Source organism: Belonocnema kinseyi, chromosome 7 (genome assembly GCF_010883055.1).
Source record: "Belonocnema kinseyi isolate 2016_QV_RU_SX_M_011 chromosome 7, B_treatae_v1, whole genome shotgun sequence".
Classification (NCBI taxonomy): Eukaryota; Metazoa; Arthropoda; class Insecta; order Hymenoptera; family Cynipidae; genus Belonocnema; species Belonocnema kinseyi.
The window spans coordinates 38143226-38160114 of record NC_046663.1 but is presented as its reverse complement, the minus strand read 5'-3'; the positions used below and the strand labels follow the sequence as shown (position 1 = coordinate 38160114).

At 27.4% G+C, this 16889-nt stretch overlaps 1 protein-coding gene across 5 annotated transcripts in view; it reads right to left on the bottom strand.

Annotated features, from left to right (window-relative positions):
• The window catches only part of LOC117175914 (growth factor receptor-bound protein 14-like), a 1501030-nt gene that overhangs the window by 8402 nt on the left and 1475739 nt on the right, over positions 1–16889 (bottom strand). For all 5 annotated transcript variants that reach the window (XM_033365756.1, XM_033365759.1, XM_033365761.1 and 2 more), the window contains one exon: positions 2718–2983. In XM_033365756.1, the coding sequence (XP_033221647.1) occupies positions 2718–2983 (266 nt within the window). The remainder of the gene's footprint in view (positions 1–2717; positions 2984–16889) is intronic.

Below are 16889 nucleotides of genomic sequence, written 5' to 3'. Positions count from 1 at the left end.
CAAATACAAATAAATACGTATATATTTAAAAAATATATAATTAAAATTAAATTAATAAAATTTTTACTTTTAAATCAAAACGTTTATGATCAATAAAATACTCTCAGATTTAAAAAAACAACTTAATTTTTCAAATAAATTAAGTTTAAAGCTAAAAAGTCTAATCAAACAAATTTTTAAGCTTTTTTATTATTATTTATTTTATTTTATTAATTTTCACTAAAATTTTTAAAAAAAATATGAAAAAGGTGAATGTTTAGGGAAAAAAATTTTGAACAGATTTTCAGCAATATAGCTAAGATATCAACCAAAAAGATGAATTTTCAACTAAAATTATAAATCTTCAACGAAAAAAATAAATGTTTAAGAAACTGGCTCAACTTTAAACAACGCAAATGCATTTTCAACTAGATAATATTAATTTTATACCAAAAAATATAAATTTTTAACAAAATACATACATTTTCAACTAAAAAATCATAAAATTACTATAAAAAATAAAATAGTTTAATTTTCATTTTTTTAAATTTAATTTTTTACTAAAACAACGCATTTTTTAGAGACTGTTTCAATTTTCAACCAAACTATTTTCATCTAAAATTAAAAATCTTGAAGTAGCAATCTAATTTTTTTTACTAAAAAAGACAAATATAAAAAAGATCAATTTTTAACCAAAAATGCTAAAAATATATTTTTATTAAAAAAAAATAAATAATTTTTAACATAAGAAATCCAATTTGAAACAAAATATTCACATTTTCAACGAAAGAGGGGGCTTTTTAATTAAAGTGAATCTGCAAAAGAAAATTTTATTCAAAAGGAAAAGCATAAAAAGTTATTCTAAATTGTTAAACTTTCAAATTGTTCATTTTAAACCGAAAAGAAGCATTTTTAACCCAAAAGAAGGAAATGTCACCAAAATTAACTAACTATTCCACCATCAACTTTTACAACAATTAACTATCAACCAATGAAAAGGAATTTTCAACCAAAGAGGCCAATTTTCAATAAAGTTGAAGAATCTACAACAACAAAAATTATATTTACAAAGGGCTTCAGCATTTAAACAAGTAGTGGAATTTTTAACAAACCCAAAAGATTTCAATTTTAAATATAAAATATTTGAATAAAAACGAGGGATTTTCAATTATAAAAGAAAAATTAAAAATGCTCAATAAAAAACAATGAAAGGTCAACGAAAAATGTAATAGTAGATATTAGGACTACAAAATTATTAATTTTAAATAAAAAATAGATAAGTTAAACCCAAAAGACTAATTATTAACATAATAGTTACATTTTTAACAAAATATTTAAGTTTTCAACCTAAAAATATGAATTTTTAACCACAGAGATGAATTTTTTATTCAAAAAGACCAATTTTAAACAAAAAAGATCAATTTTTAACGAAAAATGGAACTTGTATTTTTAGGAGAAAAAAATAATTTTCAATGAAAGAGTAGGCTTTTTAATTAAAATGATGACTGCAACAACAATAACAACGGAAATTTAATCAAAAGGGAAAGGAAAAAAAGTTAATGTAAATGGTTAAACTTCGTCAAGAAAATAATTGAACTTTTAACTAAAGAAATTAATTTTCAAAGTAAATGATTAAGCTTCAACTGAAATAGCATGTTTCAATTGAAAAAATTGATTATAAAAAAAATGAATTTTTAACTAAAATGATCAATTTTCAATTAAAAAATTAGAAATTCTCAATTTAAATTGTTATTGAAGATATTTTTATTATTGCGAAACAAAAAATAGTTGATTTCTACTTAAAAGGATGGATTTTAAACAAAATAGTTGAATTTTTAACCAAGTGTTTAAATTTTCAACCTAAAAACATGAGTTTTTAACCAAAGAGATACATTTTTAATCAAAATAGACGATCTTTTAACTTTTCTCTGATCAATACCTAATTTTTCCAGAGCATACAAAAATTAAAATCTAAATTTTAAATTTTCAAATTTATTATCCTTGACAGTTATTTGAAGTGCCTCTGATAGAAATCCCCTGACTTTTTAAAGACTTTTTTCAAAATCCCAGTCTTTTCCTTAATTTTCAGGGTTTCCCTAACCTGTTTAGATGATTTTTAAGAATAATATAATAAAATAAATAATGAATAATAATAAATATATCTAATAAATAATAATAAAATAATTAAAAAGGGGAAAATGAGGGGAGGTGAAGAACAGGAAGTAACGGGAAATGGGCGGAGGAGTAACGGACGAGAGGACAAATGAGGGTAGAAGTAGAAGTGGTGGGAAATAAGAGGTGGGAAATTAGAGGAAGTGAGGAAAGCGAAACTAGGGGACGTGAGGAGAAATAAGGAACAGCGGAAGAGACGGGAACTTAGAAAGATATGAAGAGAGGGGAAAGCAGATGAAGAAGTTGGAGAAGAAAGAAACAGCGAAGGTTGAAGTAAGGGAAAGGGAAGTAGAGGAAGTAAGGGAAGGGGGAGTAGAGGAAGTAAGGGAAGGGAAAATAGTGGAAGTAAGTGAAGAGGAAATAGAGGAAGTAAGGGAAGGGAAAGTAGAGGAAGTAAGGGTAGGGGAAAGTGGTGAAGCGAGGAGAAGCAAAGTTTTAAACAACGGAGGGGAAGGAGTGGTAGTGGGAAATAAAGGAATGTAGGGAAAGTAGAAGAGGGAAAATATGGGAGGAGAGGTTTCACAAAATTGTTGAAAAACCACTAAAATTTGAATTGGCCCACTTACCCGTCAACAGAACCTCGATCTCTTATTATCGCAGCAGCTATTTCTCTTTTGAGATCTCCATGAAACCAGGGTTGAGTTGTGTGAATTCCAGTATCGACTGCCATTCTGGTTGTGTTTGAACCTGGAGACCTTCGTGAAAATGGTCTCCACCTCCTTTTCCAAATTACCCCCTCACTCTCGGCGATGTCCTTTGCTTCCTTCGGATCCTCCACGATCCTCCCAACGCTTCCAGTAAAGTCCATAGCCACTCGGGACCTAATGGATTCCTGCCAACAAAAAATATTATACTTATTGTTATTATTATTATTAAACCATTAAGCCATATCTCTTTCGGGGCGTATACATTTTTAGATTAATTTAGAAGTCCCATGTTTATTTAAATAAAAGTTTCGTTGCGCAACACTATTTCGGTCCAATCCGCTGATCAATCTCTCTAGCAATTACCCCAGGCGAAGAGCTTCACAAAGTCAGCATTTTAATCTCAATAATATTAATTAATTCAAAAATAATACAAAAATGTATCCCTCATTTTTCATCATCTAAGCTTTTGAAAATCATGATTCGCGGTAGTGAATCGGCCAAGTCAAAACAAATTTTGGTTATATTTTCTTGAACCATCTATACACAAAAAAATAAATCGTATTTTCAACTAAATATTTGAAATTTTAATAAAGAAGACGAACTTTAATCCGATGGGTGGAATTTTCGTCAAAATTTTTTGAATAAAATAGTTGAATTTTCAACTAAAAAAGATCAATTTTCAACAAAAAATGGAGTCGTCAAATTTTTACTTGAAAAAACTAATTATTCACAATAAAAGGCTAATTCTCAAACAGTTGAATTTAATTAATTATTATTTTAATTATTAATCAAAAAGTTTAATTTTCTACCACATTCGTTTAATTTTTAATCCAAAACATGAAATTTCAACAAAAAACTTAATTTACAACAAAACAGTTGAACTTTAAGTTCAATTTTTGACTTAAATGTATCAATTTTTAAATAAAATAATAAATCTTTAAAAAATTGCATTTTTTACAAACATTTTAAGTATAAAACAACTAGTTGATTTTTCAACAACAACAAATGAATTCTCTACGAAACATGTAATAGTTAACATTTTCACAAAAAAGATTTCAATTTTAAATCAAAAAACATTTTAATTTTACCGAAAAAAACGAATTTACAACCAAGCAGTTGAATTTTTAAGCAAAAAGGATGAACTTTTCACAAAATACATGATTTTTCAACCATAAAAGATCATTTTTCAACAAAAAATGTAAGAGTTAAATTCTCAGCGAAAAAAATTATTTCTTAACAACAACGAAGAACCGAATTTTTAGCAAAATAGTTCAATTTTCAACAAAAGAGACGAATTTTCGACTAAAAATGATGAATCTTAAAAAGAACAAAAAAATAAATTTTCAAGAAAAGAGTTCAGAATTCAACCAAAGAGTTGAATCTTTAAGTAAAAGTTTTTTTCCTTCCAAAAATAAGAATTTTAAACAAAAAATGGAACAGTTAAATTTTCAGTTAAAAAATTAAGTTCCAATTAAATATGAAACGAATATATAACAGAATGGTTAAATTTGCAAATAAAAATTTAATTTTCACACAAAAAGTTTAATTTTCTAACAAAAATACGACTTTAAAAAAAAACATGAATTTTCAACAGAATCAAACTTTGACAAAAAAACAAGTTTTTAGAAAAATAGGTAAATTCTCAGTTAAATCAATTACTAACCAAAAATAAAACGAATTTCAAGACATGAATCTGTAACTAAAATAATGAATCCTTAAAAGCAAAAATAAATTTTCTGGAAAGGAGTTCAACATTCAACTAAACAGTTCAGTTTTTAAATAAAAAGATTATTTTTCTATAAAAAAAATCAATTTTCCACGAAAAATTGAATATTTACATTTTCAGTGAAAAAGAATTAAATCTAAACCTCCAAAAAATAAATTTTTTATCAAAATAGTTAACGTGTCAACCAAAAAGGTTAATCTTCAACTAAAATGATGAATCTTCTAAAGAAAAAAAACGAATTTTCAATCAGTACTTGAATTTTCAACCGTGCAGGTGAATTTTAAACCAAATAGCTACATTTGAAAGTAAATAAATATTCGTGCCAAAAGTCAGATAACTGAAAAAAATAGTTTTTCTATGATTTCAAGAATGAGAATATTAAAACTGATGTCATTTCAAATAAAAAACATTTTTTATTTGAAATGTTAAACCTTGCAACAATCAAATAATTGGATTTTAATAAATGACGGCTTATTTTTTTCAGTGAAAACATTCCCTACAACTAGAGTTCTGTGCCGGTTATATTACTTTGAGAACGGTAACGAGAATGAGAATATTACCGAGAATATAACCGAGAAATAAATTCTCTGAGAATTTATGAGAATCTCATAATTTCTTTTAATTAATAGAAAATTGCATTTTTTCGTTAACTTTTCGGTTGAAAATTCAACTCTTTTTCTGAACGTTTGTCTTTTTTATTTTAAAGTTTACCTGATTTAGCAGAAATTAAGTCTTTTTTTTATAAAAATGCAACTGTTTGATTATAAATTATAAGCTTTTATACTATTTTTTTAAACTTAACTCTTTCGCACAAAATTTACTTTTTGTTTAAAATTTATATTTTAGTGTTGAAAAAAGAATTGAAAGCTTTTCTTGATGAAAGTTCCACTTATAAAAAAAATTGTTTTTTATTACAAGTTCATCTGTTTAGTACAAAATTCATCTTTTTTGGATAAAAATGCAACTATTTGGTAAAGAATTAAACTATTTTGTTAAAAATTCATCCTTTTTGGTTGAAAAAAATTTGTCTTTTTGGATTGAAAATTCAATTTTTTTCGTAGAAACTAATTTTTTTTCTTACAAAAATTCAATTTTTTATGTTACTGAGTTAACTGGAATCTTTTTAGGATAAAAACTCAACTTTTTTGTAATCAAAAATTCCTCTGCTTTAAGATAAATATAATATTTTTTGTTGAAATGCAACTATTTGCTAGAGAATTCAGCAATTTTGTTAAAAAGTCATTCTTTTTGGTTTGAAAATTCAATTTTTTTGGCAGAAAATTATTTCTTATTCAAAAATTCATAGTTTGATCATCAAAAATCCACTAAAATCTTTTTCAACAGAAAATTCAACTATTTTTTTGAAAATTTATCTTTTTAATTTAAAACTTCATCTGTTATAGAAGAAATTTCATTTTTTGTATGAAAATGCAATTTTTCGGTTAAAAATCGTTCATCTTTGCTAGATAATTCAACTAATTTGTATAAAACATTTGGTTGAATCGCTTTGTTAATAAATCACTTTTTTTGTTAAAGATTTATATTTTAAGTCGAAAAGTTATCTCGTTGGTTACAATTTTATTTATCTTGTTATAAATTAATCTTTTCTAATTGAAAATTCAACTACTGTGTCAAAGTTTAACTACATTCTGAAATTTTGTTTATTAAAGGCTTATGTCTGGTTGGAAATTGAACTGTTTAGTGGAAAATACATATTTTTATTTGTTTAGAGTTCACTTTTTAACAGCAAATGGAACTTTTCAATATTTTAAAATTCATATTTTTCTGTTAAAAATTCGCGTTTTTTTTTGTTGTAAAAAAATTATTTTTTATTTTGAAATTTACTTTTTTTTCGTAAAAATGCATCAGTTTCGTGTAAAATTAACTTTTTGTTGAACAGTCATATTTTTTGTTTGAAAATTGAATTTTTGTAAAGAAAATTTTTCTTCTGGTTTGAAGGTTCAATAATTTAGATAAACTTTTATTTATTTTTTGAGTGAAAAATCTTTATTTGTTGGAAATTCGTCTTTTTGGTTTTAAAATTCTTTTCTTTTGTTTTATAAATTTCATTCTTTTTTTATTAAAATATAAACTATGAGACTTTTTTTGTTGGAAATTTGTCCTTTTAGGTTGAATATTTAACTACATGCTAAAAATTCAATTATTTTGTTGAGAATGCCAGGTTTTGTTAAAGAGTTATTTTTTAAAGTAGAAAAACTTTTTTTTTAAAATAAATTAATACATTTGAAAACTTTAAATTTGTATACGAAACACTGTAATTCCTCAATATTTCAGAGCTAGAAAATAATTTATATTCAAGCGCTTGAGAACTTTACCTACAACTCTACTGTTCCTAATTTTAAAAATAACTAATAATATTAAAATATAATTATTTGTTTAAAAAATGTTTTCTTAAAAAAAATTGGTCGAACTATTTCAGCAATAGAAAAATTTACTTTTGAAATTGGAAACAGTAGAGTTGTACAGAATGTTTTCACGGAAAAAATAAGCCGTCATTTATTAAAACACAGTCATTTTTCAATAATTGGAGAGAAGCGAGGGTTAGAACAAATTCAATTGCAAAAAACATTGTTTAAATTAATGTTTTTTTATGACTTTAAAAAATTTGTATGCAAAATACTATGTGTTAATAATAGTAATAACCGATGGCACCTACGCAGAGCAACGGAAAAAACGCGCTGTCCCAACCTATACAGTATCCCAACCAATTCAGTGTCCCATCCTATGAATTGTCCCAACCGATACAGTATCGCAACCTATAAATCGTCCCAACCTATTGAGTATCCCAACCTATACAGTGTCCTAACTAATACACTGTCCCAACCTATGAATTGTGCCAAACTATACAGTTTCCCAACCTATGCAGTGTCCCAACCTATAGCGTCCCAGCCCACAAACTGTCCCAGTCTATAGTGTCCCAAACTATACAATGTCCCAGCCAATAAATTGCCCCAAACTATACAGTGTGCCAAACTTAACAGTGTCCCAACAAATTGTCCCCAAAACTATACAGCGTCCCAACCTATACAGTGCCTCAACTCATAAATTGTCCCAAACTATACATTGTCTAAACCTATATAGTGTCCTAACCAATACAGTCTCCCAATCTATAAATTGACCTAAACTATACAGTCTCCCAACCTATATAGTGTCCCAGCCCACAAATTGTCCCAGCCTATAGTGTCCCAAACTATACAATGTCCCAACCAATAAATTGCCCCAAACTATACAGTGTCCCAAAAAATTGTCCCAAACTATACAATGTCCCAACCAATAAATTGTCCCAAACTATACAGTGTCCCAATCAATAAATTGTCCCAAGCTATACAATATCCCAACCAATAAATTGCCCCAAACTATACAGTGTCCCAAAAAATTGTCCCAAACTATACAGTGTTCCAACCAATAAATTTTCCCAAACTATACAGTGTCCCAACCAATAGATTGTCCCAAATTATACAGTGTCCCAACCTATACAGTGCCCCAACCTATAGAGTGCCTCAACTTATAAATTGTTCCAAACTATACATTGTCTAAACCTATACAGTGTCCTAACCAATACAGTCTCCCAACCTATAAATTGTCCCAAACTATACAGTGTCCCAACCCCCAAATTGTCCCAGCCTATAGTATCCCAAACAATACAATGTCCCAACCTATGAATTGTCCCAAACTATACGATGGCTCAATCTATATAGTGTCTCAGCCCACAAATTGTCCCATCCTATAGTGTCCCAAACTATACAATGTCCCAACCAATAAATTGCCCCAAACTATACAGTGTCCCAACAAATTGTTCCAAACTATACAGTGTCCCAACCTATACAGTGCCCCAACCTATAAATTGTCCCAAACTATACATTGTCTAAACCTATACAGCGTCCTAACCAATACAGTCTCCCAACCTATAAATTGTCCCAAACTATACAGTGTCCCAACCCCCAAATTCTCGTAGCCTATAGTGTCCCAAACTATACAGTTTCCCAACCTATAAATTGTCCCAAACTATACAGTGTCCCAACCTATATGGTGTCCCAGTCCATAAATTATCCCAGCCTATAGTGTTCCAAACTGAGTGTCCGAACCTATACTCTATAGTGTCCCAACCTGTACGACACTCCCCTACTTTAAAAAAATGGTGAAAGGACAAATGGAAAAGGCAATGAGAGAACTGAAGTGGCCTCAAAGATTAAATCTTGGATTCAGTCGATCGCTCGAGGAAGTGTCTTTTAATGTGCCCTTTTTCAAAGTTGCAGCCACAGTCGCAATGGTAGAAAGGAAGTGTGTACTTTGATGATTTACAATCCATTGTATAAAGTCTCTGTATATAGGCTCAACTGTATATACGATAGAGCTTGTCACAATAATGTGATGCTCAGTGAACCATAAATAATTACTACTAACTTCCATGCACGATTTTTCCTCCTGTCGTGAGATGATTATTAAAACGCCCACTTTCAAAATATCTGCAATGCCATCCACTTTCTGTTCTGCAAATGTGGGAAATTTATACTCGACTGCAAATAAAACTTTAATCGATCGTAAACCTATTTTCTTTATCCAAGGAGAATTTTCTGTACTCGTGAGTTGAATATTTATGAAATCAGATTAATGTTTAATATCTGTTGCTTTTATATTCTAGAACTCTGGGTGACCGCAAAATTTAATTTTCAAAATTCTCTGATTTTGCCCTGGGTAATTTTCCATTTTCCCTGAACATTCAGATATTCAAAGTTGTATGTTTTTCCTAATTTTGGACGTAGAATCTTTTGTAAACTGGATCAATCAATTTTAGATTGAAATTTCAAATTTATTTATATATTTTAACCAAAAAGATTAATTTTCTGCCATAAGAGATGAATTTTTAATTCAAAACAACGAATTTTAAACAACCAGATCGTTCAATTTCTCTGAATCGTTGCATATTTAAAAAGTATTTGAATTTCTAACTTAATAGTTTCATATTCAAAGATAAAGGATGCATTTTTTTTAAGACAATTCAATTTTCAACTAAAATGATCAATCTTCAATTAAATTAATGACTTTTTAAAATGGAATTTTTAGCCAAAACGGCGAATTCTCTACAAAATAGTTGAATTTTCTACCTGAAAAAATCAAATTTCAGCAACAAAATTATTATTGAACCAAATAATAGAAATTTCGACCAAAAATTATTTTTACAAAATAGTTGAATTCGCAAACAAAATAATTGCACATTTAAGAGGATAGTGTAATTTCCAACAAAACAGTTTAATTTATAACATACAGTTGAATTTAATGAAATGACTAGCAAAATAGTTGAATTTCTAAAAAAATAGCTGAATTTTTAAACTAAAAAGATAAATTTTCAAAAAAATAGTTGAAATTTTTAACTAAAAAAGATACTTTTTCAAACAAAAATGGTAGCGTTAAATTCTCAGATTAAAAAATTAACTAACAAAAGAAAAAATGACTTTTTAACAATTTGAATTCAACCAAAAAGGCGATTTTCAAACAGAATAGTTGAATCCTTTTTTAAAAACTGAATGGTTAATATAATAGTTTAATTTGTATTGGAAAATATAAATGAACTATATAACAGTTGAATTTTCAACCTGAAAATGTGAGTTTTTAACAAAAAAGTTAATTCACAACCAAATATTTGAATTTCCAATTATGCCAAATTTTCAACAACAAAATTATTTTTTACAACTTGAAGCACGTAATAGTTGATATTTCAACCAAAAGTTGAATTTTAAAGGTAAAAAGAAGACTTTTTTTGAAGACACTTCAGTCTTCAACACAAAAACTTGAATTTTCAAAAAAAAAAGGTGAATCATCAAAAAAAAAATATATATATATAGTTAGTTGACATTTAAAAAAACGGATTTTTTAGCAAATGGTTAAATTTCCAAACAAAGTGTTTAATTTTCAATAATATAATTAAATTTTTTTAAAAACACAAGAATTTACAAATAAAAAGATAATTTTTTAACAATAAATAACAAAGATAAATTTTAAGTAAAAACATTAAATAAAAAAAAGAATTTTTAATAAAATAATTAAACAAAGAAGAAATTGTAAAACAAACGATTTTAATTTCATATATAAGACCAATTTTCAACTAAAAAAAAAAAAAAAACAATATTCAACTAAAAATGGAAAATTAAATTTCCACTAAAAAAATTAATTTTCAATCAAAACAATGAATTCGCAACCAAAAAATTAAATTTCTAAACTAAGAAAAAAAAATACAAAGCAATTAAATTGCTAACAAGAATATGATTCCAGGGTGGCAGCAAAACTTAATTTTTAAAACGCCCTAATTTTTCGCTGAAGAATTTTTAATTTGCCCGACTTCTTCTGCAAGATGTTTTTAAAATCCCTGAATATTAATTTCTATTGTTAGAATATTGCCGATTACTGGTCAAATAATTTTCTATAGAAACCGGAAAAAATTTGCGTCAGTCCGGATTTGAACCGGAAACGCCACTATTCACGAGTGGAACGTCTACCATTGACGCCCCCACCGCGGTATACACAGCTTCTCGGTTCAAATCCGGGCCGAGACAGATTTTTTTTGTTTCTCCAAAAAATTATTTGATCAGTAATCCCTGAATTTTCTCTAATTTTCAGGTTTTCCTAGACCTGCGGTCATCCTAATTTTGACTTAATTATTTCAAAATTAAACTGGACCTGGAAATTGTCTGGAGAATTAAAAAAAATGGTTTTAGAAGAGTGCGTTTTCTTTTTTTTTTATCAGAGAATTAAATTGACGTCCGAGATGATTTCCCAACAAAAAAGGGCGCGGCTTGATTTCTCAACGGATTCTTACACGGCATATTTAATGGAAAATCATAATTTATTTCTCCTCGTGGTGACCCACGCGTTCTAAGGTTGGCCGTGGTCACGAATCAAGCGTTGGTATTAAAATTTAAAAAAAAAACTGTATCTCACAAAAATAGTCTCAATAGTGGCATACATTTTGAAAAATAGTGGAAAAATATGTTTAGACATTAAGTAAACAATATGTCGTAAATATGTAGTAAACAATAGGTAATAACTCAAATTTTCTCCTTCGTAGCATAATATAGTATCCTATGAATGAAAATTAAATTTACAAAAATGAAATTATAACTGATAGTTATAAGTCTTACGATGTAAACTCAAATTAAAAATCTCTTTAATTAATTAAAAAATTTTCAAGTATGGTAAGTAAATTCCATACAATTATCTAAATAATTAAGCATTCAATTGCGGTATTTAGAATTTCTGAAAGATTTCTTTTCTATAAATTTTAAACTTAATTTATGACTATTTTGCTACGTATTTTGTTACCATTTGATGAACTTCGTTTCTAAAACCTTCTAATCTAATTTCTTAAACCTAGGCTATTACAGAATTTGTATTTCCATTTCTGAGATTTTTTTACGGTAGTTAAAAAAAATCTATACCTCACGCCGATATTTCCATTCCAAACATGATCAAATCTTTAAATTTTTTATAATTTTAAAAAGTCAGTTTTCAACCAAATAGTTTAATATTTACCAAACTGCAGAATTTTGAAGCCAAAAAGACGATTTTTCTGCAAATTTGTGGAATTTTTAACCAAAAAATATGAATTTTTAACTAAAATGATGAATATTTTTAACAACAAAAACTAGATTTTGTTTTTTTAGAAAATTAATTTGTTTGGTTTAAAATGCAACTGTTTCGTAGAAAATTAAATTGCTTTAAATTAAATAGTTTTAGTTGAAATATTAAGTAATAAATTTTCTGTTGAAAATTGACCTTTTCTTCTTCTTTATAAATTAATTTTATAACTGGAAATTTAACAATTTAGTTGAAAATTAGTTATCTTCTTGATAACTAATTTTTTAAAATAAAAATTCAACTACTTAGTTGAAAATTATTAAAAGTTCGTCTTTTTTTTAGTAGAATATTAATCTTTTTGGTGAAAAATTCAACCATTTGGTTACAAATCTATACATTTTGTTGTACATTCATCTTTCTTAGTGGAAAATCCATTTATTGCTTGAAAATGCAACTATTTGGTTTTCAAAGTTGATGTATTTTATCAAAACTTTGTCTTTTGGTACAAAATTAATTTTTTATGAAGAAATTTAATAATTTTGGTTACAAATTCAACTATTTAGTTGAAACTTTAACTGTGATGAAGAAGCCTTTTTTTAAGAAAGCTTTTTTGCTTAATAACTCAAGGTTTTTCATATCATTTTTTTCTTTATTGGTTGAAAAATCTTTCTTGCTCGAAAATCTAACTCTTGCTGAAAATTAATTTTTTTTTTCATTTGGAAATCGATCTCTTTCAGTAAAAATTTTTTAATATTTTTTGATTAACAAAGGAACTGCTTTGTTTGAAAATAAATCCGTTTTGGTTAATGATTTAGCTATTTTGTTGAAAATTCTTAATTTACGCACGGTCATAATTTGAATATTAAACATTCATTCCACAACTTATTTCAAAAATAAAATTCTTCCAATTCAAAAAATTAAAAATTTTAGATTTAAATATTCCCATATTATCAGCAAATCCAAAATTCGAAGTTAATAATTTTAGTTGGTTGGAAATGCAGTAAATCCCAGAGGGTGGTATTTACCCCAAAGTTGTATGACAAGTGCAGAGAGTTCACAACAGCCGTTAAAGTGGCTGAAATTGTCAATGTTGTAGTAATTTGTGATCAACCATTTTTAGCATTTATTTGAGAGCTTTTATATTTAGAGCTTTAGAGATTTATACTCACAATTTGCAGTGCTTTAAAATATTTATTTATCGCTAAAAGCTTTCCAGATTTTTCGAATAAAATTATTTATTTTCAGAAGCAATATCAAAGTTGTGAGCTAATCCAAAAGATTTACAATTTACTTGATTTCAAACTTTTCAATTCTTCAGTTTTAATTTCTCTACTATTCAGAAAATAGAAAAAAATCCTAGGCCCAGATTTGAACCTGTAGATAGTACCATCTTAGGTTCAAATCCAAGAAGAGGACAATTTTTTTCATTTCTACAATTATAAATCAATCAAGCAGTTGAATTTTAAACCAAAAAGGATGAAATTTCTAACAAAAGAATTGACTTTTTGAATAAAAAAGACAAATTTTCAACAAGAGTTTCATTTTAAACAAATTATTTGAATCATAAACCATAATATTAATTTTTTACTGAAAAAGACGAATTTTCAACTAAATACATACAATCTTAACCTAACCGTTGAATTTTTAACCAAATACCAAATAGTTGAATTTTTTTAAATGTCATAAATTTTCTAACAAACAGTGCAATTTTTAAACTAAAAAGATAAATTTTTTAGCAAAAAATGAAGTAGTTGAACATTCATTATAAAAATGAATTTTTAATTTTTGAAAACGATTTTTCTACAAAACAGTTGAATTTTTAAGCCAAAAAGAAAATTTTTTTATAAAACATTTGAATTGACAACAAGACCGTTAATTTTGTAAAAACAGTTAAATTCTAATTAAATAGTTTAATGTGTAGTTAATAAAAATTAATTAACAAAAAAAAAAGAATTTCAAACAATCTAGTTTAATTTTTAGTATCTGAAATCATAAAAATCCTTTTGAATCCCCTCAAATTCTTGAAATTTATCACAAATACCTAGGAATCTTTTAGAATACCCTAAACTATTGCAAATCCTTTAAATAATTTTCAAATCCCTTGACACATTTTAAAGGTCTTCAAAATTTCTTGGGATTTTTTTAAATACCCTAAAATATTTCGAATCTTTTGAACTTACTTGACATTTTTATGATTTTTTATAGATGCTAAAAATTCTCTAGAATTTTTCTAAATATTTCAAAGCTATTTTTAAAAGCTCTTTCAAATTATTAAAAAAAAATTTTTAATATGCTAAAATAGTTGAAAACCTTTGAAATTGTTTGAAAACTCTTGTAACTTTTTAAATGTCTCCAAAATTCCTTGGAATCTGTTTAAATACAATACAATATTTTAAATATTTTGATATTCCTGCTAACTTTTTGAAGCTTTAGAAAATTCCTTTGAAATTTAAAAAAGACCTTTAATCTTTCAAGTCCTCTTCAAACTTTATAGGCCTGTTGGAAATGCCTTGGAGAATCTTTTAAAACACCCTAAAATATTTCGAAGGAATTCAAGGAAATTCCGAAACGAATTTTGAATTCAATACTGATTAACACCTGGTGTCCTTTATTAAAAGAAAATTCTTTTATTCAAATAAAAGATTCTAAAATGATCTTTTCATTTTTAAAAAGTGTATATTCAGACTGTATGAAAAAAAGTGACTAAAAAGTGAGATCCGAAAAAAGTCACCCCAGCAAAAGTTTCCATTTCCGGAGAAAGAAAATCCGTAATTTTTTTTTCTTCGAAATTCGAATATTAATACGGGGCACGTCGGAAAAATGTGGATTTTCAAAAAATTGAACTCATATTCAGAATTTTATCGAAAAGTGCCAAGTTTTTTATATAAAAAAAGGGGTTCCAATAAAACCATACTAATAAAATTTATTTTCAACCCACCCTTACCTCGGTCTGGTTCTAAATTGTAATAATTATGAAAAAGCAGAAAAAAATTATTTACAAAAAATTTTTTTTTTCATAATTATAAAAACTTTGGATCAGACCCACCTTTTTGATTGCTTTTTATTCATTATCCCAAATTTTCAACTCGATGTGACACTTCGTGTGAAAATAAGTTAGGAAATAAAAAAGTGTGGTAAGGTAGGAATCTGGTCACATGACCCACTCATCACATAGCCTTAAATGGGATTTTAAAGTGCTCGGTGGCACGTGTATTATTTGAATTTCGAAAGAAAAATCCAGATTTTTTTTCTACGGAAATGGAAACTTTTGAGGGCACGTCCTATCCTCTAGAGTGAAAAAAACTCTGCAGTGCATTTTTAGACCACCATAAATTGTTCAGAGCACCCTGATTTGAATGAAAATTGATTTTGATTGAAATTTGTTCATGACCTAGTGAAATATTTTGCCCTGATTTAATATAGCTGGAATTCCTGATTATGGATGAGCAGAAGGTTCAAAATTGCAGAAGGGGGCAAAATTGCGTGAGGATTCCAATATGTAATTTGGCCTGAATCTACCGAGGCGACTCGGAGGCCTGGTTGGATCGATTATAGCGAAAGGATTCTATTCGCCCCTTGCCTTCAGGGTTAGGGGAGTGGCTCCCCTCGTAGTCCTCGTAACACACGTTTCACCCTAGTGCCCTTGACATTGCAAACACCCCTCAAATGATGCACATAGGACATACAGCATACGCAAAGGGGAAACTGTACAGTTGCGTCAACTCAGCTTTTCAGGAGCGACTATAAATTATGCTAGGATTTTCGACCAATCGTAAATCAGGATGTTTTCATCCTCCTTAATTTTATTTCTTACAGTAGGGCGAAATTGCTCTTATGGGTTCTAAAATAACTCAAAAGCTTACTTCCTTGGAATAGGGAGCTTTTCGGAATGAAGGGAGCGTTTAAGTATTACGTTAGATTTTCATAAATAGAATGACATATTTTAAAGTAACAGATCAATTACAGGCCTCGGATTCACTTTAGAGTGAAAAAACGAATTGAAAAAATAGTGTCATAACATTTTTCGGCACGATTGAAAAATTCCGAAAAATAACATTCTCGTATTGTAAAATTGCCGAATAATAAAATTCCGGCATTGGAAAATTCGCGATTCGGTAAATTCCAGAAAATTAAATTCCGGAATAATAAAACTCTAGAATTGGAAAATTCCCGAATAATGAAAATCCCGACAGAAAATTGTCGAATTATAAAATATCTGAAGTCGAAAATTCTCGAAATGAAACTAGTAATTTTTTATTCATAAAATTAATGTATACAATTTTATTGCAATTAAAATTATATTACAATTATTTTTTGATTAATAAAATTTTTTTAAATTGTTTATATTTGAAAAATTTTTTAATTCGCGAACTTTCTATTTCAAATTATTCTATAATTCGACAATTTTCTAACAGGAATTTTATTATTCGGGAATTTTCAAATTCAGTAATATTATAAACTGGACGGAATTTCCCGATTCGGCCATATAACATCAAGCTATTCATGAATTTTAATATTCGAGAATTTTTAAATTTGAGAATTATACTATTCGGGAATTTTACTATACGGAAATTTTATTAATCAGGAATTTTATTTTCGGCATATTTCAGTCGTCCTTTAATATTACAGAATTGGAAAATTCCTAATATTGACATTCCCCAAAGTTTCTAATGTTAATAAATTTGAAAATTCCCAAATAATAAAAATCTCTTGCAGAAAACTGACGAATTATAAAGTATCCTAACTAAAAAATTCCCGAATTATGAATTCGG